At 40.0% G+C, this 25318-nt stretch overlaps 1 protein-coding gene across 5 annotated transcripts in view; it reads right to left on the bottom strand.

The window, feature by feature from the left end:
* Positions 1-25318, bottom strand: part of astn1 (astrotactin 1) — a 591813-nt gene that overhangs the window by 472003 nt on the left and 94492 nt on the right. For all 5 annotated transcript variants that reach the window (XM_033650224.2, XM_033650225.2, XM_033650227.2 and 2 more), the window contains exon 2: positions 20704-20885. In XM_033650224.2, coding sequence (XP_033506115.2) covers positions 20704-20885 — 182 coding nt within the window. The remainder of the gene's footprint in view (positions 1-20703; positions 20886-25318) is intronic.

Here is a 25318-nt window from a genome sequence, read left to right as displayed (position 1 = left end):
TCATAGTGCCATATTATCCCACCAGAACACTGCGCTCTGAGAACGCAGGGTTACTCGTGGTCCCTAAAGTCTCCAAAAGCAGATCAGGAGCCAGAGCCTTCAGCTATCAGGCTCCTCTCCTGTGGAATCATCTTCCTGTTACGGTCCGGGAGGCAGACACCGTCTCCACATTTAAGACTAGACTTAAGACTTTCCTCTTTGATAAAGCTTATAGTTAGGGCTGGCTCAGGCTTGCCCTGTACCAGCCCCTAGTTAGGCTGACTTAGGCCTAGTCTGCCGGAGGACCCCCTATAATACACCGGGCTCCCTCTCTTTCCCTCTCTCTCTCTTTCTCTCTCTCTCTCTCTCTCTCTCTCTCTCTCTCTCTCACTCTCATCCTATTACTGCATCTTGCTAACTCGGCCATTCTGGATGTCACTAACTCGGCTTCTTCTCCGGAGCCTTTGTGCTCCACTGTCTCTCAGAATAACTCATACCGCAGCGGTGCCTGGACAGTGTGACGTGTGTGGTTGTGCTGCTGCCGTGGTCCTGCCAGATGCCTCCTGCTGCTGCTGCCATCATTAGTCATTAGTCATACTTCTACTGTTATTATACACATATGACTATTGTCACACAAGTATACTGTCTGATATTAATACATACTTTCAACATATTGTACCACAGTAGCCAGAACTATAACTATAATATTATTACTTTCATTAATGTTGTTGTAAGCTACTGTCATTACCTGCATCTCTCTCTCTCTCTCTCTCTCTCTCTCTCTCTCTCTCTCTGTCTCATTGTGTCATATGGATTACTGTTAATTTATTATGCTGATCTGTTCTGTACGACATCTATTGCACGTCTGTCCGTCCTGGAAGAGGGATCCCTCCTCAGTTGCTCTTCCTGAGGTTTCTACCGTTTTTTTTTCCCCCGTTAAAGGGGTTTTTTTTTTGGGGGGGGAGTTTTTCCTTATCCGCTGTGAGGGTCTTAAGGACAGAGGGATGTCGTATGCTGTAAAGCCCTGTGAGGCAAATTGTGATTTGTGATATTGGGCTTTATAAATAAAATTGAATTGAATTGAAAATTGAATTGATTTCAGTTGCGGAGACATGTAAAATCAGCAAACTTGTTCATTTCTGTTGTCATTTTCAGCTGTAACTGTAACATTTAAAGATAACTAGTTAAACATGATGATCCCATGGTTGATGGACCAATCTGATGTTTCCAGTAAGTCAGTCTGTAAAGTCTGACTGATGTTTACAATAAAAAGTTCGGCCTTGTTTTCTTTTGCAAATAAGTTTGGCTAAGCTGCAAGTTTGTTTAAAACTTGTATGATAGACTGTTTGTCTCTCTGGCTTAAGCAAAAAGTCATGAGAAGCCTGTGGAAATATGGAAGATAAAGCTGATTGTAACTTTGAATATCAGCTCAAACATGTACTCTAGGAAGCACTGATACCAGATGACTAGGTCAGGTCACATGACCGTGTTCACTTTACTCATCTTTTCACTGATTTTAATGCATTATGAGATGGTTTGCGGGGTTGAGTGATGCGGCAGCATCCACACCAGCACCTGAGGGTGTTGAGGATTAGGAGCGTGTACAAGATGGACAGATGAAGGGCGTTGAGCCTGCCCTGAGGACAGGTTAGCAGGAGGGACAGAGACAGAATCAGACGGAAACTGAGAGAAAAAGAGACAGTGAGACAGCAAGCGGGGGAGAGTCAAAGAGGGAGCAGAAAAAAAGGCGAGAACAGTGTCAGAGAATCTTGCCAGGAAGCAGGATATGGATCAAAGTCAAGGCGAGTCAAAAGCACACAGCCTGTGGAAAAACAGGAGAGAGACAGCGATTGTCAGTTTGAATATCAGACCATATCTCTACCATGAATAAAGGCATATAGAGCAGAGTTGTGGGCAGTTTTATTTAACTGATTTTTTAAATCTAGTCCCATTATTTGCATTTTTAAGGTTACTGGAAGGGATATTTAAGAGAAAGTGACAGGAATGATGAGATAACCCGCAGACATGTTGTAATTTGGGCCCATCATGTTACATGTACAATATGTGCAATTTACCACATCCTCGTGCCTAATCTGATGCTACCCAGCTGAGAACTGAAATCAAAATCAGATACATTGTGCAATTTGGAAAATGTCAAAACGAGTTATGAAAATGTCAAGGTGACAGCACAAAAAGTGAAAGACAGCAGGGATTTGCCACGAGAGAAGGATTTAAAAAGAGAGCGAATCCTTCTCAGTCCGAGAATCACAGTTAAAATAAGAACAAAAGAATTGTGTAGGTGCTCCCTCCAGCCAGGTGTGTACAGATGTTTCTCTTGTTCCCTTATTTTCCCTTTTTAATGTGATTTGAAAGATACAAGGCTAAATTGGTATGAAAAAAGTAACCAATTAATGCCAAGCAATAATCTCACAATTGTTCTAATCATTTGCAAGGATTTTTGAGATTTCAATTTTTGAGATTCCTGCCTGCAGTCCAGACCTGCCTCCCATCGAACATGATGGATTTTGAAGCGCAAAAACAACAGAGACTCCAAACTGTTGGCAAACTGAAGTCGTATATAAAGCAAGAATGGAAAAGAATTTCACTTCAAAACTTTAATAAATAGTGTGTTCAGTTCCCAAACACTTACTCTGGCCCCTGTCCTATGGGGTCTAGTTCCATTATATCGGAGAGAAGACAGACATCTCTGTGGCTGAAATCTCCAACACTCATCAGCTCACATTTATTAATAAATAGCACTGCAAGTTAGAGGAAAATATGTTGTTTTGATAATCAGGTGAACTGTCCCTTTAAGTGAAAAACAGATAGAAAAAAACAATTAGAATTAAACCGTGTGTCATTTCAGTCAAACAAGCACAGTTATGGAAAGATAAGCTGAAATGATGAAATGAAAAATGGATTTTAATCAGTAATTTACATAAAAAAATCCCTTTTCAAACATATTGGGAATTGTGAGGCTGAATAAAAATAGGGGTTTCAGTTGCTCACATTAATTTAAATTGGCAAAAGTAGAGGCCTATTTGCATAAGTTGTTTGCTCAATCTGCATAGTCAAGGACATTAACAAATGACACCATGATATGGGCCACTTATGCAGTAAATCTGCATGCACAGTGGTCAAAAAGGAGACCTGAGTAATTTGGTTTGGAACGATTAGATTTTCAGCACTTTGAAAGTCACTGATGAAGTCCTTTATTCAAATAAAGCAGTGACTGTACACTAAGTACAGTAGTATGTTACCTACAATATATAACATTATATGACTCCAGATCCAGAGAACTGACCCTGGGGAGTGCACAGTTATATGGTCTTCAGTCATCCTTTAAGATGCAATAAACAATATGAAGCTAAGTCTATTTACATACGAGTTACGTTTTCATTAACACACTTAATATTAAAGTTGCACCATCAGTAGTTTTGAATTTACATGACTAATGTGATGTGAAAGGGGCTGCTCGTAGTGACAAGTGCACAGATTTCCACTAAACTCTACAGTTGCCCTCAGCTCCACACAGTGTTTTGGTCTTTCATCTCTTCACTGTTTTGGTTAAGCCTTGGGCTGAGTATCAGTACTCATAATCTTTAAGGTATCAACCGAGGTAACCCAGTATGTAGTATTGAAGTAGTATTGAAACATCTCCAGTCAAACAATGCTTGCATTCAATTCTTTTTGCACCAGGGGTATGTCTGGGGACCATCCCAATTCCCCGCCAGATCAGCAAACTTCCTCTTGCTGCTGTCTCCCAGCGAACAGTCAGTTCAACAACTGTCCTGTTAGCACAAGCTTACACAGCAGCAGCAGCAGCAGCAGTGAATAAAATCCAAAACTGAGGGATTAAATGGTCCCAACAAACTCACACCAACATCAAAACGGCCCAGCTCTGTCATTAAACCATCAATACCCTGCCCTAGTTCAGCCTCACCAGTCCAATCAATATCGTTTCCAGCTGTAACAGGCAGCTATTTTTGGCTCCAGACAGATAAGTTAGCTAGTTAGTTGATACAGTAGAACCAAAACCAAAGACTGTACAAAAATAATGGACATAGCTACCATAACAACATCCATTTGTTCGTGGACTCCGGTTTAGAAGCCTCGATTTTGGCATTTCAGCTGTTGCCATCTTGGTTTTTTAGAGCTAGAAGTGACCATGTTAGGATGAGAGGGAGGAGCTAATGGAGGAGTAGTGGCTGATTTAACACATAGACTGCAGCAATGCCTCACAGACAGCCAGTCTGCCAGACAGCTTTGAATATGCATAGTTTTTAGTCCTGATAAATTGTACAGGTGAGTATGCTAAAAATGCATCCCTGGTACAGTTGTCATAAATGTTGAAATTAGAAACAAAAACTTTTTTGCACCAGGCTGGAAACGTGTTGATTTCTGCTGTAAAAATAGGTATTTTAACATGGGGGTTTATGGGGACTGATCTGCCTCTGGAGCCAGCCTCAAGTGGCCATTCGAGGAACTGCACTTTTTGGCACTTACGCATCTGCTTCATTTTTCAGCTCCAGAGGCTGGGGCTTGATCGAAACAGAGCTACAAGAAGAGTGAATGCTGGACATGGGTAAGGGACACAACAAATGAAAGCTAATGTTACTCCCTTTCCGCTTGCTGGGTATACAGTCAATAGTTTGCTTACATGTCGGCAATATCAAATTTACAAGGCCCTAATATGCCAAATATGTGTTCTCCCCCCTCAGTTGCAAAAAAACCCAAACATATTAATCCAGCTTTAAAAAGCAAACTAATGCTGAATACACTTTTTCCACTGAATAATTGAAATGTTCAGTCCCTTTATTATCCAATCAACGGATTCTAGGTCTAGTCCACATTGTCGATTGCCCCTCATTACCCTGAGGTAAGGTAAGATCACATTCACTTGGATCTAGGCAACACCCTTCTATTCAAATCTACAAAACAAGAAGACAACTGTTTGATGTCTTTCATTCTTTCTGACAGCAAAAAATGATGGAAATGAATGTCTCTGATTGTAGCCTAAACAGTTGTACATATAACTTTTGTTTTGAGTTGTAATTTAAAGAGAGATAAAAAGCATGTGACCGACAGTTGCTGGGTCGCAATAACGGTGAGTGAAAAATAATGCAGCTTCTGTGGGCATCTGTATTGATTAAAAATGAGATGAATGACTGAGAAATGTGTCTAAAAATCACCTGCTGTAGACAGTCAAGGGGAAAGAGGGAGGGATGCTAGAGCAATGATCTGTCAGAGCTGCAGGGGTTGTGGGGTAATCATGTAGGTGGGTGGTTGTCTTGATTGAAATGCAGTTTTTTGAACTGCAGACAGATGCGTGTTTCATCACTTCTCTTTTACTCTGACATTTGATAGTTATGACACATTTTTCCCAAAAATTCATGGTTCACTTTTTAATATTTAATGCTGTTATTGTTGCTCCTGTTATTACTAATCTGTTAAAATACAGAGTAGCGTTAAGGAATTTTTAAATTTGATAACTGAGCATAATAATATAGAACTATTAAAGCGCAGATTTAATGTTAAGTAGCACCATTGTTTCATTCATCCCTGAGTAAACTGGAACAATATGTCAAAAGTCAAGTACTTCAAATGGTTCTCAATCAAATCAACCTCAGTGACAAATGTAATTCGAACCCATCAACCTGCATTAGCGCCCATGCATGGAGGAGGCTAATACAGACCAAATGGAAAAAACTGTTTAATGTCAGACATTACTTGGAATCAAAGTGAGGACTAAGTGGACTGTGTCCTCTTATGGAGCCAATAAAACCAAACCACACATCAAAGCATGCCAGCGCTCCAGCCCCATAATCCACTTACTAACGGATGAGGATGATGTTATAATGGCACTAGTGCTCCTTATGACTTACACTCCTGTCATGTAAGTCCTGAATGGAAGAGAGAAGACATGGCCTTTCTCAGTCTGACAGAGCAGGCATGGTATTAGAGCTGAGCTATCAATCTGTCACTTAGTCTCTGGATGCGAGGCATTAAGACGCAGGAAGGCGGAAAGATCGAGGGTATCTGACAGCTTCGAGATAGCAAACGGAAGTTTCTTGCTTTGAATATGATATTCTTTATCATAGCCAAAGGGCTACTGATTGGATTTGATATCAAGTATTAATAATGGAAATTGACAGTTTTCATACTCTGAATCCTCTCATGCATTTGGTATAACGCTAACTCATGAAGCCAGGGTTAATGCTGTCAAATATAATATTTAATACCTACAATGAAATAAAACTCATGTTGTGAGGATTATTAGTAACAGACGTTATGATCCAGTGCTGATTTTGACATTGAACAGATGTGAAAGTCACATCCCCATTTCACACATGTCACACAAGGGTTTCTTCACTGGAAATGAGTATTAATGACAGGAACCGTTGGAATCATTTGATTCAATTTGGCATATTTCATAAAAGCTAATATAGCATGAAGCCGTGATGGTGTTTGAGTCTGTGTGGTGAGAGGGCATTAATGTAAAACTGCAAGCGAAATTTGTCATGTAAACATTTATTCTCTAGGAGTTAAATAAAGTCACTGGAGTCGGCTGTTTAAAAGAGCTGAAAAGACATTACAAAATCACTTTTTTTTTTTAATGTAGTGCATCATCAGGGGTTGTGCTGCCTTTAAAGCCACTATATGTAGAATTTTTATAGGGCTGTATTTTAACAGCTTACATATTATTCTGATGGGATGCGTTGCCGCTTGTAGAAAACTAAAACAGCCCCATATAAATAGCTGCAGTCTACATGTAGCCATGTACCTCAAAGCTCGAGCACACTTCTACTTCGGCACTTTATGGGAAACTTTCTTATTTTTCAACCTGGACCCTATTTTCCTATTTTTTTTTGTGTCTGACTAATGAGACACAAAAACAGCAACAATTTTTGAAATTCACATCCAGTGAAAGTGCTTCTTTTTGCTCCCTCCTGGTCAGGACCACAAATGATCAACAACTGCTTCAGTTTGGAATCTTGTTTTCATAGTGACAATCTTATTACCACTTTAGGAACAGCATTAGGGCTGGGGAATTTTTTGTGTCCAAGCTTTATTTACATATAGCATGTCTACTCTGGTTACACCTTGATAATATAACCTGTATATTGTGTCCCCTACATTTTACTACTGTCATGCTTACACGCTGGACACACGGCCTGTCCTGCACTCCCTGTTCCCAGCCTACGCGCCCCCAGACACACCTGGCAGGGATCTGCACTCAACTAACTCTTCTAGTTGTCTATTGAGTTCAGCTCCTTGAATCGTCCTCACAACGCCACAATATGCCATACTATGCTAGGCTGCTAGAGCATCCATATGTGATTTACATGAATTATACATTAATATCCCCAATTATGTTAAATGCTTGTCTCTGTCATGTTAAATTACACTTTCTCTTTCCTTCAATTTAGCTGGTTTCTGCATATGTCTGTGCTTATATTCATATTCTGAATCTCCCTTGGCATAAATGTTAAACCAGTTCAAGCGACTATCATTCCCAAAGTATCATCTGCACAAATCCAAAACTAATTTCTGCACTCGTTCAGGTGTGACTAATTCATTTGGTGGCAGTGAATGGGAGCTAGCAATTCACTATGTTTCTACAAATACTCAGAAAATTAGAAATATACGGTAGAATGCGAGGAAAATAATTGTTTAGGTGTTTTGCATGAAACCTTGTGATATTCAATTACTATTAGTGTATGGGATTGTGATGATTATTGAGTCCTTGGATTCAGATACGACAGAACGCCTTGTCCCTGAGGAATAGAATGTCACGCAAATGCAGGAGATAATCACCTGAAAGGAGCCTTTTCACACACATTTGGAAATTCAGTTATTCATTTTTGCATTATTCCTTATTCATTACTCAAATCTGAAAAACATGTAGCTTGTATGTTATATGACCACTCTACAGGGACTGCTGATTATATTATCTAACTGAAGAGGAAGTGGGAAAAACACGGTTGAGGTAGACGTTGTGACAAAAGGTGGCAGTAGAAAGATGTCCATTTATTCTTAGTAGTGCAAGTGGCCATGAAGCAAAACATTATTATGCAGGTATGGCAGCAGCCAGAAAATGGAAAAAGAGTGAAAGGCAACATTTGTATATTCAGCTGCCTCTGCATGTTATGTTTTCTTTTCTGTCCTTTCTTTCAGTCATGGTTGTCTGGAAATAAATTAAATTGAAGCTGAAAGCCCAGGGTTCATTTTTTTTCAGTGTAAAGCCAGTGTCATGTCCTATACATATGCAAAGGAACAACAAACCAGCCAGACAGCATTTAAACATTTCAGCTCCAGTGCAAGTTGGATTTATTAAAATCATGCAGTCTGCTTTATAAGACACTGACCCTCACTATAATCCCAACACAGAGTGGAAATGATTTGATGCTGGCGCCACATCAAGTCCGACTGACTTTTTCTGCGTGCTCACTGAGACACAGCTCAAAGCACAACACAGACCCAAGAGCAGAGGAAACACATTGATAGAAAAATGCTCCGGTACATCACAGATATGTAGACATGGTTGTGTAGTCTGGTCCTGTGACCTCCCAGTTTTCTGACACTGCTCTGAACCTTAAAACATAGATGCTATTTTATGTTAGACTGTGCTTGTTTAATTTGAGCTCCATTAGCGTAGATCGTACATGTGGAAGTAGATGAAAGATGGGAGCACTCTGAAAACAGTGGTGCAATTTAGCTAGCTCAGCTACAAGGGAAGAAAAAGAAACATGAGCATCCAAGTTTTAAACACACTGTGCGTGCACTCCTGGTGATAGTTTAAAGCTGCATTACATGGCAACTTGAGAGCTGCAAACAAGCTGAAAGCAAAAAACCTTGTCATACTATCACTTTATAAAATTGTTAAAGGTATACTATGCAGGAATTGTTGGCTACTGTTTGTAAATAGTATCACCAGCACAATTGAAAGCCAACCCCAGCTTTGGCTGTTTGACGTTTCACCTCGCTATCTGCATCTCTTTAGCGCTGCACCAAGGATTTTCATAGCTTTCTCTTGGATGCCTGCTGTGTACGGTCTGGCACCTGGTCGCTATCTTTTTATAAAGTCCCAACCTCACCTGCACACTGTGCCCAGGAAGGTCTCAAACATAACAACATAAGAAGAAGATATGTCAGAATAAGAAAATAGAGGCAGAGAGCAGAGTCTCTGCAGAAAAATACACCACCACACACTTCTAGTGGGTCATAAGTCATGATTGAGAGGACTTACTTCTGAATGAGTCTATAATTGGTTTTAGGAAAATCCTGCATAGTATACCTTCAAAATAAACATATTAGTAAACTAATACTTATTTACACATCGGCATTAGCATACGGAGTAGTGCTTCTTGCCACCTTAGAAAGAACAAAAGCTGCAAACAGCTGCCTGCTACTTTTGGAAACAAGGATGATGACATTGGAATTTGCAAGCCAAAACCATGTGCTAAAACAGTTTAACATATTTCTTAAAGTTGAGGGGAACTGCAGAGTGTAGTGAATACTCCCTGTTAGTTCCAGACCTCTGGGTTGCTGCCCACATCTTCTATTTGAGGGTGGGATTAAGAATGGGTGTGTCGCCTTACTGCATAGCTAGCTCAGCAGTTCTCAACCCCAGATGGTCAAATATCAATGCTCTACCACACCCCTAGGGGTGTCATATTGACGCCAAAGGCACCCTGGTGCACCTTTATGGACTTACTGGAGTGACAGTCCCTTTCCATGGGATATTTAAAAATAGCAGGGCCCATATTCACAAAGATTCTCAGAGTCCTCTCAGAGAGCTCCTAACGCCTAAAAATTCCTAGCAAGGAATCTTAGCTTAAGCGTGATTCAGGAAGTTTCTGAGAGCAACTCTGAGCAAGGAGGGGACAGAAACTTTTATCTTAGTGAGGAGGTGTGGTTGACCCCGTTGCTAGGTATGACGCAGTCTTCTAAAAGCTGTGATTGGTTGTTACAAAAAGGAAAAATGAAAAAAAAAAAAAAAAAAAAAACCAAATGCGCTCCTAGTAATGAATGGACAGTGAAATCAACCGATCATAGAACTTAGACTGTATTAAGAAATGTGTAATCGTGAAAATAATTTTATGTTATGATGATGAAACTTATTCATTCATTCATCTTCTAACCGCTTCATCCTCTTGAGGGTCGCGGGGGGGCTGGAGCCTATCCCAGCTGACATCGGGCGAGAGGCAGGGCACACCCTGGACAGGTCGCCAGACTGTCGCAGGGCTGACACATAGAGACAAACAACCATTCACGCTCACATTCACACTTATGGACAATTTAGAGTTATCAATTAACCTAGTCCCCAATCTTTGGACTGTGGGAGGAAGCCGGAGTGCCCGGAGAGAACCCACGCTGACACGGGGAGAACATGCAAACTCCGCACAGAAGGGCTCCCACACCCGGGATCGAACCGGCAACCCTCTTGCTGTGAGGCGACAGTGCTAACCACCACACCACCGTGCCGGCCATGATGAAACTCAGCAAAATTAAATTAATTGTTACACAGCTTCAAAATGTTTGAACGTACCTCATTCACATGCTGATTATTATATTGATTTGCTTATTGTTATGTTTACTCGCCATGCTGGTAATTTTACTACTTAATCTATTTGATATTAATGGTGGACGCAGACTCAGCTGTCAGCAATTACTGTGATTGCTGGCCTCCTTGTAAAAAGCAGTTTGATTTGGCAGAATGACCAAAACAACGAATGAAATGGAGAAAAAAAGAACGAGAAAGCCAAACTGGACAGAAGAGCAGTGCCTGCTGTTGGCACAGCTCGTGGAGGAGAACAAAGGAGTTTTAAGAGGGAAATTCGGTCCCGGGATCACGGCACAAGGGAAGAGGTAGACTTGGGAGCGCATTGCCCAACAAATCAATGCAGCGTTCCCTCTCCTTTTACGCACAAGCAATTAGTGTGAGAAACGCTGGTACGTGCTGCAATCCAAAGCAGGCGTTATTGCGTTACTACGCTGGGTGGGAAAAGTAAGCTCATCCCTGATGAGGTCAACCACAAACATTATCCCTGCACTATCAAGCCGGTAGCGTCTTATTAAATCACTGTCGTTCAATATACAGAGAATATCTCTCCTTCCTCTCTGTCTTTCCACCATCTTCTCTGTTTAAGACACTCTTAGGCTTCTTAAAAGTCCTCCTCCCTCCACAGTTTTTCACCTTAGGAGCTCTCTTAAGACCTAAGATGCTTTGTGAATAACTTAAAAAATGGGGACGGTTCTATTGGTACCATCCACAACTTTGCACAATTTTACACAATATGTACCAAACCTGAATGGTAATGGTAAATGGACTGCACTTGCACAGCACTCTTCTCGTCTTCCTACCACTCAAAGTGCTTTTACACTACATGTCACATTCACCTATTCACACACACAGTCACTGTGGCCAAGGCTACCATACAAAGTGCCACCTTTTCTTGCTACTCAGTAACCATTCACATGCACTCACACACTGATGGAACAGCCATCGGGAGCAATTTGGGGTACAGTATCTTGCCCAAGGATTCTTCACTACATGTGGACAGAAGGAGCTGGGAATCAAGCCACTGATCTTCCGATTACAGATGACCCATTCCACCTCTGAGCCACAGTCGCTTCAATGAACCGGACTGCTTGGTGGAAATGAGGCTATAGAGAAGCTAAAATGTGCCCTGTGTGGCACTATAAAATACCAAGGGACTTGACAAAGCTTCGACATTTGTCAACCTGTGAACGAGAATTGGTTGGCTGGCTACCTACCTAGCTACATCCATTAAAAACAGTGACAGAAAAATGGCCACAAAAATGATGTCTATGGGACTGACACTTGTCTAGGTTGTCAAAAACTGACTTGAGGAGATAATTCTTATTTTTCATGAAAAACTGCTCCTAGCAACCGTTAATGCTCCAGTCAAAAGAAAATTCTATCAACCTACGACTTTTAAATAGTTATTTTATTCATTGTTAAAACAGAAACATTGATTAGTGCAGCTTTAATGTAAGAAGGTCTGTATTTCTGCAAAACTGTGATTTTTTTATTTTGTTGTTGTGCTTTTGTTAAAAAAAACAACCCATGGTGCTCAGTTGTCTCCATCAGAGATTCAGCACTACAAACAGGCCAGGCACTTGGGCTATGTGCCTTTCTCACAGCCCATAGGGAAGCTATGGATTGGTTTGTCTCGCTCGGCAGGCTTTTCAAAAACACGCCATGTTGTGATGCTCAGGGAGCTGCTCTGGAGGCTGGGATTCAGCCGGGGCTACCGCTTTACAAGTGGTCGTGGCTGCATTGATTTAAGGTTTATACGATCAATGCTATCAACACGGGTTTAGGAGGGTCACCACATGAATGTCAATATCCCACAAGCCAAGCTGTGTCACAATGACCATCTCACCCCATAAAGTGACTGACACCTCGTGTGTGTGTGTGTGTGTGTGTGTGTGTGTGTGTGTGTGTGTGTGTGTGTGTGTGAATCCCTGTGACTCTTGCTCCTATTATTGGTTCGGCATTTTTTAAAGATCACTGTGAAATGATCACAGTGTGAATTGTAAACTGAACTGTGGTACAGCAGAAAGTGATACCACTGTAACTGCTGTAGACTCACACTGAAACTGAATGTAATGACTTTTCATTGGACTTCTTTAAATCCTTCATCTATACAGATATAGGGTTTCATCAAGATGTAATGCTCTGAGCTGACTGTATCTGACACATGTATCTGGAAGCTACCATTTAATAAAATGAAAAGCCATCCATGTATTTGTTTTTCAAATCCACCCAGACCTGCATGGCCCAGAGGGAGCATGTCATAACACAAGCTCTGTTAGTTCCTGTTGTATGATATATCTGACTTTCATTTCTTCCTCCATCTGTCATTAAAGCTTGAGAGCCTTTGTGCTGAAGGAGCAACATCCTCCTCCTCTTTGGTGCTGTTGGGCAAATAAGAAGGTTTTTAATTACATCTATATTTCTAGAATAGAAAATGTAAAATGTAATGTTGAAATAGGTATAAAATGGCCATCTTCCAAAAAAGATCTTTCTTGGAAAACTTTTTTTTTTTTCATATTTTATATTTATTCAATTAACCAATATTTTATTTACTTTCTGTAAAAACACATTACTCAACATCTGAGTGCTGTTCCAAACCTTCTTCCTACTGCAAGGAAATTCTGAATATTTTGTTTATTTAATGTTGGCCTAAAGTAAATCAAAGGAATATTCAACTTCCCAGAGGTTGTCAGTATTCATAGTTTGCAGATTATTTTAAAAGAGATGTTTCCTCATTATTTTGACACAGAACCTAGCCCAATCTGGTCGTCATTGAGTTACTTCCAAAACATATTTCCTGTTGCAAATTAGTATTTAGTAAAACACATCTTCTAGGAGACAGGGTTGCATATGCTTATATCTAAAAATGACTATAATGCTAATATGCAGATCTTTTAAGAGCAACTTTTTAGCTTGAACATTCCCACTTCACATTGTTTAAAGATGTGACTGCTTACGCTCACCACAGCCACACACCACCCCATCCTACAATACCCAGCGACCGCTGACACTCACAGCTCTGTCAGATCCTTGCTCCAGTGTTCCTCTATCTCTCCTCCTGTCCTAAAAGGAAAAGTTTCAACCTGGATCTTTTCCCTGTCTTTGTGTCTATTTTACTAACAGGAACAAAATGATTGAAATTTGGTCTAGTATTGAATGAGATGGCTGCAGCCAGCAGCCGCAAAACAGGCTGCACTGTCAATTTACATTCACTAAAAGTGCTTGTTTTTGCAGCCAACAGGCTCAGATTAGGGCTGGACGATATGGACAAAAATTTATATCTAGGTATTTTCAGGCTGAATGACAATACACTATATATATTCCAGTATTTTTGTCTAAGTGGGCTACATGTTCAGTTGCTGATCCACTGCTAAAGTCCTCTGTTATTTTTGCTGCATGTGTTTTTCCACAGCAGGGCAGGTAAAGGAAGTTTACCTGCTGGAGGTGAGCTGTTTGCAGAAGTGTAATAAGAGCCTGCTGTCTGCAGCTCTTCATCAACACCTCACTGTGGCTGTTTCTAATTTTACTCTTCCACCCAGCCGTATTATTAGACTTGTCTTAATTGAAGTAAAGCTGCTAATAAAGTTTTGCTAATTCGAAAATAAACATATGTTAATTCCTATAGAGTCTTAAAAATAAAAGTCCCCTGTTACTGTGTTATGTAAAAACTTCTATTGTGAAGCAGCAAAATTAGGAATTGTTGAGTTTTTGAGCAGCAACTTCTTCTAGTACAGCGGAAAGAGAACATAAACGGTAAAATAAAGCAGACATCTGAAATAAAAACAGGACGCAGGAGAGAAGCTAAACTCTAAACCACAGAGATTCAGTTAGAAGTTACAAAAGTACTGAGAGCTTTTAAAAACATCTTTCTCTCTGGTCTCCTGCAGACAGAGGTGAAAGGAGTCTCACAACACACACAGCTTGTTTGAGGGGGAGAAATGGGCCAGTCGGGTGTTGGCTGCAGTCGGCAAGACGCCACAGCTACCCACTTGAGTGCGGGCGGCCTGGCACTGCGCGTCTAAACTGATAACAGAAACACAAATTGGCACGACATGGCTAAGTTTATAAGTGTCTGACAACATTGTGGAAAGGATCCCTACAAACATAGACCTTTTTGTTAAAGAGTAAGATCCTTTTTGTTTAGCCAATAACAGCCCTGAAATCGCCAACAGTAATTTTAACATTGTAAAACACACTTCACTCAAAATTTACAGAAAAAAATATATCTTGCTATTACAAAAATTAGTACCCCTTGCATGGTTGAAATAAACCTATAATTCACCCAGTTACTGTAGATGTAAAATATGCAGGATCTAAAACTAAAAAAAGGGTCTATCTATCTCTATCATCCCTCTCAGAATGTGTTAGATTCATATAATGTGAGCCTTACAGTGGCAAAAACAAACATTTTTAATTGACGTAAATAGACAGTACATAAGTCCCAGGTGGTTACATTGCAGCCTGTTTTGCTGCTGCCTGCTGCAGTGGTCTCACTCAATACTGGACCAGTTTCAAAAATCGTTATTCCTATTAGTCACTGAGACACAAAACAATAGAAATAAGGGCCAAGCTTGAAAAATAACCAAGTTACCTTTAAGCAACACATTTCAGCCATTTAAATCGGTATATAATGTCTGAATCCATCCTGAATTCACAGAAGTGTAGTCACATTATGTACCTCGTGGTTTAAAGTCTCTCTCAGCCAGGAGAAGCTCTTGTTTCATTAGCCCACACTGCCTTTTTTACCTGTGTTTTAAACAGTAAAAGTAAGTCCAATGTTTTTTATGTCTAACAGATAAAATTACTGAATTTTCTCTAAAAAAGGAAACGTCTGTTTCGATAGAAACTATAAAAAGGGACCAGCATCAATGGATAGCACAATAAAAGACTGTACATGTAATGTACTAACTCAAAGAGTGGATTTAGTGTTACGTTCCTCTGCAGACCTACAATCTGTTTGTTGAAGTTCCTATTTCAGGCAGCGCAAAGCAGACTAAAACAATGGAGCAGCCTGGCAGTACTTGCTGCCATTAACATCAGACACCATACGGCTCTGACAGACTCCACTGCTCCTCACCTTTTGGGTTGAGTGAGCACAGTGAGAGGCTTGTTTCACAATACTGATCCACAGCAAACTTGTACCACAAGAGCTTTAACACAGCTGAGGTAAACCAAATCGGGCCATATTGTCCCAACTGTTCAGCATCCAGCTAAACAGACACTGTGAGTAGTTATGTGGGCCAGACCTGCAGTATTTATGATGACTATAGAGAGTTGTGCCTCTACTGTATGTTGAGAACAGGACAATGTCCTTTTACCTCTCTATTTGTTGACTTTTTGTCATAGGAGGTCTACATTTTGGTTTGGGTTTCACTTTGATGTTTGCTGAAATTAAAAAGTTGCTTTATGGCCTCTGAGGAAAAAACAATAGCACTAAAAGAAATTCACAAAACATCAAATCTTACCCCTAAGCTTGAAAAATTGTATTAGTCTTTCATATAATGTTATTGACTTGGTTTAGTTTGGATGCCTCCGTACAGTATGTGCTGATTGGATTGATCCATTGAGGCTGTGGCATAACGGCAGCTGATTAAAATTTGGAAATTAAAGGGGGAGAATTGTGCATAGCAACGATACACTGGAACTTAAGAGTCTCAATGGATAAACTAATCAAGCCACATTGAATATCTGATGCTCTAAATATACAGTATGGTGGTTTTATTTGTCTTTGTTTGGCCAGAGTGTTGGGATTTGCTTTGCAGTCGTCTCTGCCTGTAGGGTTCAAGCTGAAGTTGAGGACGTGCGTTTGAACTGCCAGTGCCTCATCTGGTGTTGGTACAGGCATACACAAGGTTAGTCATCTATTATGGATGACCAGCCACGGCCAGTGGAGGACACTGTAGTCACCTTGTTGGATATGAATGTACGGGGAGAAGCTTTGAACCCTGCATGAGGAAAACTCCAACTTTAGAATTAATACACTTCAAAAATACAAGAGTGCAACTGTTGAAAATGACTCACGTCTTTGTTCAAATATTCTTTAAATCATCATCAGTACCGCCTTTAATAAATGCACTACAACTGTAGATCTCAGGTAAACCTAGCTGGAGGACCAGACGTTTTTGGCCTCGGACCCTACTTTGGTGCAGTTCATTGAACCTGATTCCCCTTTAGGTTTAGGCTAATAATAAGTCTGGCTTGTCTTCATGCCTGAAAATGCTGGAGTCTCAACTCATCCATTAGGCATAAACAGTCTCGTGGTGGGCATGGTGGCCATGCAGTGAACTGTGGCAGATTGGACATCCTGCTTCCTGGCTGAACCAAGCTGGCTGGGATGTGCAGACCTGGGACCATTTCAAGTCCATTTCATGTGTCTGATAAAAACATGGCGACAGCGGTGTAAAACACAGTCCACAAGAGAAATATTAATGGACAGGCAGGATTTCATTTTAACACTTTAAAAACTTGCAACTTTGGAATGTAGATGCCTAAATGTAGTGCTGTCATTTAGTTGTCAATCAAGAGGAAATTAATCAGCATTTATTTTTATTGTTTAAGTAAGTTTTTTAAGGTAAAACACCAAACATTTGATGGTTCCAGCTTCGCCAGTGTAAGGACTTATTGTTCTCTCTGTTCTATATCACTTCTCACGAAATGTATTTAGGATTTCAACTGTCAGACAAAACAAGACATTTAAAGAGGTCTCATTGGGCTCTGGGAAGCTGTGATAGGTATTTTCTCACTATTTTCTGACATTTCAATGACTAATAAAGTCAAATATTGCACTATTTGTGACCAAATACCTTGATATCAAAATTGTGACCATATTGTAGGGTTGACTATTTCTCAAAATATTCACACAATGACATTTTTGATAAACAGTGATCAGTTTTTTGGATACAATCACTAAGTGGATTAAGTTAAATAAGAGAACAGCAACAACAGTCTGGTAAGTTCAGGAAATTACATCACTTTACCGTAACGCAGCCTTGAAAAAGACAAAACCTATGATACTATAATATGTAAAAAAAAAAAAAAAAAAAAAAAAAAGTCTAGTCTCTTTCACAATATCAATATAATATCAATATGTTTCCCAGTCCTTGACTAAATAATAATTCTATTAATCAAGAAAACAACTGGCACATTAATCAATAATAATGAAGGCTATTTTGTTTTGCAGGGCTTCAGGTACTGGACATGTTTCCCTATATCTCTTTCTATGCCAACCATCTGCATACTTATTGGGGAAAGGAGAAGAGAGTGTCGACAAACTAAGTCAGGTATATTAAGAAAAAATAAAGCTTGATGTCTTGGTTCAGGTTTGAGTATCCAAATCGGCACCAATCCAGTTTGGCCTCAAAGAAGTTCAGGTTTTAGGCCGAAGCAGATCACAACTGGGAATGTTGTTTGATGACAAAAGTTCAGACACAGAAAGAAACACGAGACTTTTCGGTTCCACTTTGGCCAATTGTTCTTGCCATAGCTGTGCATGGACAGTTTTTATATGCAATAAGGGATTATAACTGACTCTTGAAATGCTTTCACTTCAACCTTTATAAAAGCGTTCAGACTATCTGTTGGTTTGTTTACAACCTTGTCAGAATCAAGGCCCTTTTACACTAAGCGATTTGGGGCTATTTGAGATGAAAGTTGACAGTCATGAGACAAACGAGGTAAAATCTTTGGTCGTCAATCCAAAACAATGGTTCCAGATTGCACTGTGAGACACCTCCACCTACATCCAATTTGGAACCTTGGCAACCACAGAAAGCCTGTAGGGAAATTCAGACAGTGGCAGAAATGTATGAATAAATGCTCACACAGTCTGACTTTTAAAACCTACTTCTGTAAACCAACCAATCAACAGGCCACATGAAATGCCACTCTGGAAGCGCCATTTTTTACTCAAGTTTAGGCAAAACAGATGACATGCCTCTGCTCTTGTACATGTTTGACAACTCACATGGTGTTAAGATTCATTGCAAAACCTGACAGCCACAAATTGATATCAAACAGTCCAACCAAGGATTTATGAGACTCATCATGGACAGAGTGACCTGCAATAAACTTACACAATCATTGTGTAAAAGCACCTCCAGACAGGTTGCACTGTTGACTTTGCTGTGGCAATGCCACCAGAGCTTAGCAATTACCGGTACTTTTTTACATTACTTAGGTGTTAATATTACTTATAGACAAGCTGATCTAAACTGAAATCACCTTTGTCTCATGCTGTTTTCCTCCTGTTTCTTCCCTGCTGTTTACTGCATAAACATACAGTATACCAGAAGGATTTCGTAAGATGTTGAGACCTCAAGCAATTGAGACATTCACAGCTGTATCCCACTGTTTTCTCCCACGTCTCCCAGACTGCGACCTGTGCTGACTGCTGCTGTCCTGCAGTCTCCCAAGACATACAATGGAAAGAGGTCCAGTGACAGGTGTGCGCTTGAGCTAAAAAGCCCGTAAAGCAGCCTTCACAGAACCCTTTTTGTATCCACAAGGAGCTGAACAAGTGACACGGCTTTGGATTTATAGGTCGGGGCCTCCAGCAGGGTGGCAAGCTGCAGCAGGGCCTGGGCAGCGCAGCGGCAACACCACTTCCATCTGTTGTCACGGTCTGCTCATATCTGCATGCTAATCCTTCTCTACCCACACCTTCGTGAAAACACCCTTGTGGCAGCGCTGCCGCCGCAGCTCTTTCAGGATGAGGAATTAACAGAGCAGGGAGCACAAAGACACGGACCTGAGGTTGATGGGATGTGAAACGCAGATAGAGCGGGGAGTAAAAAACGTGATATTAGAGGAAAATCAAAGAGGTAAGAAGCAGAACCTCAGCGCTAGCTCATTTCCACATAAAAATGTTGTCACCACTCAACCCTGTGTGCCCAGTGGATTGGCTTGATGTTCACTAATACATGCAAAACAGGCAGAGGGTAGTCAAGGACAGTTATTTGTTTCAAGGTCCCAAGGTCGGTGACATTCAGCGGGTGTCGAAGTGCGGCTCCCTTCCTCTGTTCAGCAGATGTAGCTGCTGGCAGAAGTCTTCCCAAGCTGACTAATCATTTGTGTATGCAGCTATAATATGCTTTCAATGACTGAAAATACAAATCATCCATCAAAGCACAGTTGTAATGTCTTTGGGCTGGAAAAGGGCACTGGGAGTAGGTGTGGCATATCTAAGATCTAATAAATATACATTTCCTCAGGCAAGAGGAGAAAGCTGCGAGATCTAAGGATTCATTTCCTACTCTGTCGACATAGCAGATAAGGTTTGATACAGTGCAGGCATGCGAAAATCTACATTCTGCAACCAAAATGTGGAACTTTATAAATATATGTTCCACACAGAAACACAGAATTATTTTCTGCCTATAGTTAATGTCTCTGTGACATAAAAAGGGGGAAAGTATACATCTATTTTCATGTTTTAATCACTAGGAAACCTACTGCTTCAATACAAGAGTCCATCACTTCCTCCATGTCTTTACATACACATGCTGTGTTGAACATGTCTGTGCCCTGTGGCAAGCTGCTGAAAATCAGGCTGCAGTGCATGCCATGCACTCGACATGTGTCCATTCTAAACAAATCTGCCAGTGGAGTGACAGCGGCAGAGCTTTTTTTTAAGGTTTTGACTGAAATATCTTATACATTTGGACAATGAAAAGTTATACCCGTAAGATTAATGTAAGACACAGAGACATTTTGTAAATGAAGCATTTTTGCCTCTAAAGCAGCTATTGTACCGTGACAGACATCCACAGGATTTATCTGCTCCCTAAAACCTTTACTCTGAGAAAAAGTGTGCAGTCAGCTGTTTCATTTGAAATACACAGGGAAACAAAAACAAGAGGAAGGGATATGTTATCTTATCTCAAAGATGATATCTCTGACAATGTTTCAGCTTCAGGGAAAATAACTCAACACTAAAATAACTTTATATATTTAATTCCATATCCATCTCAATAAAACAGCAAGAGAGAAAAGCAATTTATTGCCTTTATCATTTTAATTTTTCAAATGAAAGATTTTAGCCAATTAAAAAGTTCTTTTGACTGCATGTCAAAAAAAAAGATATCGTAATATTGGATGTCAAAGCAATTTCCATCTTAAGCTGCTTTGAGAACAGTCAGCCCCAGAGTAGAGAGTTTTACCATGACAGAGATGTGCAGGATGCGGAGCTCCTCTTTCGCAGAATCATTGGCCGGGTCTTCGGTCGGCTCGGGCAGGTTCAGGCTGCCATCCTGGTGGTGGATGTGAAAGAGCAGAGTGCCATTCTCCAGCCACTGCTGCCTCCAGCGCACCAGAGGGATGTCCTCTGAATTCCCAGAGATCTCTGCCAGAAACAACAGACAAACAAAGGGGACTTAATGAGGGGCTGTTACAAATCTCCTCACAACAATGGCCAAAATCAGAAAGTGAATCCAGTGGAATTTGAGAAAGACAGACAAGACAGACATCTCATGGTGTTGGTCTCATTTTAATAAATATTTAATATTGCAACGTGATAGGGTACCATGCAATTTTGTACTGACATTCATGGTCAAGATCAATCACTGTGATTTTCAGGATCCCTGATATTTCCTCGAGTGAAAACACAAGGTTCAGATTTTTGGTTTTCATGTAAATATCTCCACAGCTGCTTAATAGATTACCATGTAAATTTGTACTGACATTCATGGTCCCCTAAGGACGAATCATTATGATTTTGATGATCTCTGACATTTCCCGTAGTGTCACTGTGAGGTTGACATTTGTTTTTTGTTTTTTTTATTGAAATATCGCAACAGCTGTTTCATGGATTACCATTTAATTTTGTACTGAAATTCATTATCCCCTGAGGGCAAATCCTCACAATTTTCATGATCCCTGACATTTCCTCAAGTGCAACCACGAGGGTGGCATTTTTGTTTATCATTGAAATATCTCAACAGCTGTTTGATGCATTACGATGTAATATTGTGCTGACATTCATGGTCCTGTGAGGACAAATTGTTATGATTTTGCTGATCCCTGACATTTTCTCTGGTGTCACTGCGAGGTTGACATTTGTTGTTTTTCATTGAAATATCTCAACAATGGGATGGATCGCAATAACATTTGATGGGTAACTATATTCCCCAGAGGATGAATCCCAATGACTTTGATGATCCCCTAACTTTTTAAACAGTGCCACCAGCAGGTCAAAGTTTTCACTTATCTTCAAGATAAATTTGTACAAATGTTGTATAGACAATCATGAAGATGTATCCAGATGACTTTGGTGATCCTCTGACTTTTCAATCTGCATCACCATGGGGTCATGCTAGAGGGTCAGCTGTACTTGTGTGTTCAGTGCTGACTAGTTACTGCTAGCATGCCGACACTCAAAACATATCTGGTAAACATGATTCATGTTGCACCTGCTAATTATTAGCATAGTAAAATTACCATTGTGAGCATGTCAGGAAGCATTTAGCTCAAAATTATGACAGTTTCCAATTGCCTCACTCTTTTGTACAGCAAGAGGAATCTTAGGGCGCTAGGGTGTAGAAATAAATGGTGGCCAATTGCATTTGATGAATAGTCAGTGCAAACCATAACTGCTGCTGATACCTGAAACCCCTCTGTCAGCTGCAAGAGTTTAAATCCATGATAGGAAGAACAAAATCCCAAGAAGAGATGAAACTCCAAAGATAAAGATGAGTAAACAGTGATTTTATGGAAGCAGCGGAGCATATGAAGCATTGTGCTTTGTGTCATACCTCAGTTCCTCAGACACTGCACTCCTTGCTGTTTGAAATATTAGTGATGTACGTCGCCAAAACACACACGGTGCAGAAATGGAAAACATTATAAATGCATGACAGAGCTTTATGGGTGATTCTCTGTTATGTAAGTTTGAAGAGTAGCAAAGATGCATCAGGCTCATAAGTCATGAGAGGTAAGAGCGCTGACTGGAAGACATAAATCGAAACAGAGATCACAGAAAGTGCAACCAAGACTACAGACTGAATCCCACCTCCAACTCTGCAAACAAGCTGCTCTAATAGACTGTTGTTAGAACGGAACAGATATTCTTGGCCAGATTTCATAGTTGCATTGGACTTACAGCAATACCCAGTGAGCAGTGATGTGAAGGAGTGATTGAAGGTCAAAAGATACATCTAGACATCTAGATTAAAAACTGACCTAAATATGGGTAAAAGGCCTTTCAGACTTACAGGTAATGCACAACTGTATTTTCAAGACCTTCAGTACTATATTTCAATGTGTAGCATGTCTCAATTCTACATTGAAATGTAGAAATGGAAATGCTGTTGAAACAACTATTGTATTTAACATAGAAATGCAAATTCAATCGATTCTGCCTATTGTTATTGGAGCTGTAGCAATTTGTGTATTCAGGCTCAACCACTGAGGTGTGCTGAGGTTTGTACACCAAACTGATTGTCGTGTGAGTCAAATACTGCACTAACATTACTGTATGTTTAAAGTAAATGAAAAGAGATGTACCTTTTTTTCCATTGTTCCAAACTCACACCAAACTGTGACTTCAAAACTAGGATATGAAATGAACCGTGACTCTTGTGCACCATTACATCCCCAGTGTCATCACAGATAAAGCAGGTATCAAACGTATTTCAACAAGGCAATACTAAGTTCAATAAAGTATTTTGATTTCTTTCTGTTTTACATACAAAAACCCTCACGGATCCAGTACATTTCTTACTTCTAGCAGTAATTCATGAGGTCACTCACGCTCACATCTGCCTTTTAGTGTCTGTTAGACGCCTCTGCAATCCTGCTGAACTGTGGGACTTTATTTAAACAGGTATCTGCTACATGCTCTGTTCCAGGGGCACTTTGAACCAATATAAGTTCTTTACTTTTACAGTGCCTTGCTTGGAATTCAGCATGACCTTCTGTTAAGAAAACTCTCTTTGGAAATAAAAGCAGCAAAAGCAATCTTAGCTGACAGCTTTTCAGAATAAACATTATGTGCGTAAAATATATCAAAAGGTCTCACATAACATGGAAATTATGTCAATTGTACTGTATAGTGTTATGGCTGATGTGAAACTGTGCCTACCTGGGGCAACTGGGCTGGAAAGCCACACAAAGGTTCACAGGCTGAGATCAATGCAAAAATAGTCTATTTTCTTATCTGTGCACAAAAACAGTGCTCATAATGCAGCAGTAAACATTTCAGTCCTTGACTATCATCTATGTCATCTATAATCTACTTTAATTGTAGTGTATAAAAATTCTTATTTCTTTAAATTGTGTTTTGCGTTTACAACCATAAAAATCTACTTTTTGAGTCTTACATTTTACACATAACATATCTGTATACTTAGATACAGCCCACACATCGTACCTTCTCCATTTCTTGCCACTTACCACTGACTATGTTCTTTTGGTCCATCACGCACTCACACACACACACACACACACACACACACACACACTTTCCTTAAAACAACGATAAGCTGTATACACAAGTACTTCTTTAGCAGAATAATCTTCTTCTTTTTTTCATACAGTGAGGAGAGTGGACAACTTCTCATCTTTTCTCTCTATGTATCAACAAAGATGTGCATGTCAGTGACTGTTGGTGCAGCTTTGTCATCTCATTCAAAGAGAGGGTCAAGTGCAAACATGAGGGAGACATTTTCTTCAAATCAATTTAGTGACATTGAAAAAGGTTTGCAAATGCTTCAAAAAAGAATTCTACATGAAGATAGATGAGGAAGGTAAAACAAATTCCAAAGTTTTTTTTTTTCTGTAACTTTCAAATCATCACCATGCAATACTAGCAAAACTTAGTGATTTGAAATTTACAGATAAAATGGAGAATAAAGTGGTCCTGACAAAACTCTAAGGTGAATAAATCATTTAAAAACCCAATCAATTATCTGAAAATGTATCATCAGAAAGCTGAAAACAGATGATGAAACTAAGAATTTACAATATATAGTTTTATCCATATTTTATTCAGAGTCAGAGGCAACAGAATTTGGTTCTGATGTGCATCGTTGACGGTGTGGATTTGAATGACAATTAACTCTATCTATCTAGTCTATCTATAAACTGGTTAACGTGCTAAAATTTGTCTCTCTGCATATGCTACATTCTTTTACTTGCATATTTAAAGGAAACAGCTATTTAGAGTATTTGCATTTGTTTATTACTAGTTTACAGTTTCCATTGTTGATAGCTTAGGCCATCATTCCCTATCACATTGCTAATTAGGAATTTGCAGATCAGATCAGGTCCTATTTAATGGCGCCATGTGAAGGATGGTACACAGTGCACATCCTTATAATGTTTATGGAATGACTTTGAACTCTCTGCCATGAAATAGACTATTACACTAATTGCCAGCATGACCCAGTGCTGTACACAAATCCATTACCCAAATATATTGTGCCAGCTCTGCTGGTATACAAGCTATCAAATAATTTAAAGCTCATTTTACACATGAGTGTCACAATGAACTGAAGAGAGAAAGAGTGCAAGCACAATGCAGAGAAAAGGATGGTGGGAGAGCACTGAAGGGACACAGTCCATTAGCGAATAGTCCATAATTGATCAAAGTCCATACTATGTGCCACTTTATTCGTGCTGCGGCGCAACGATGGTTGCAGGGAGAAATCACGGCCTGTAAATAATAATGAGGATTAGGCCTGATCAAAAGAAAGAGCCCAGAACTGAGTGACTCAAGCAGTAAGTTAAGGCACTTGTGTTAGCATGGGAGATGAGAATTAGGACGGGAACAACAAGGAC

Source organism: Epinephelus lanceolatus, chromosome 12, assembly GCF_041903045.1.
Source record: "Epinephelus lanceolatus isolate andai-2023 chromosome 12, ASM4190304v1, whole genome shotgun sequence".
NCBI lineage: Eukaryota > Metazoa > Chordata > Actinopteri > Perciformes > Serranidae > Epinephelus > Epinephelus lanceolatus.
The sequence above is the reverse complement of the archived record's forward strand: the minus strand, read 5'-3'. Positions and strand labels throughout refer to the sequence as shown.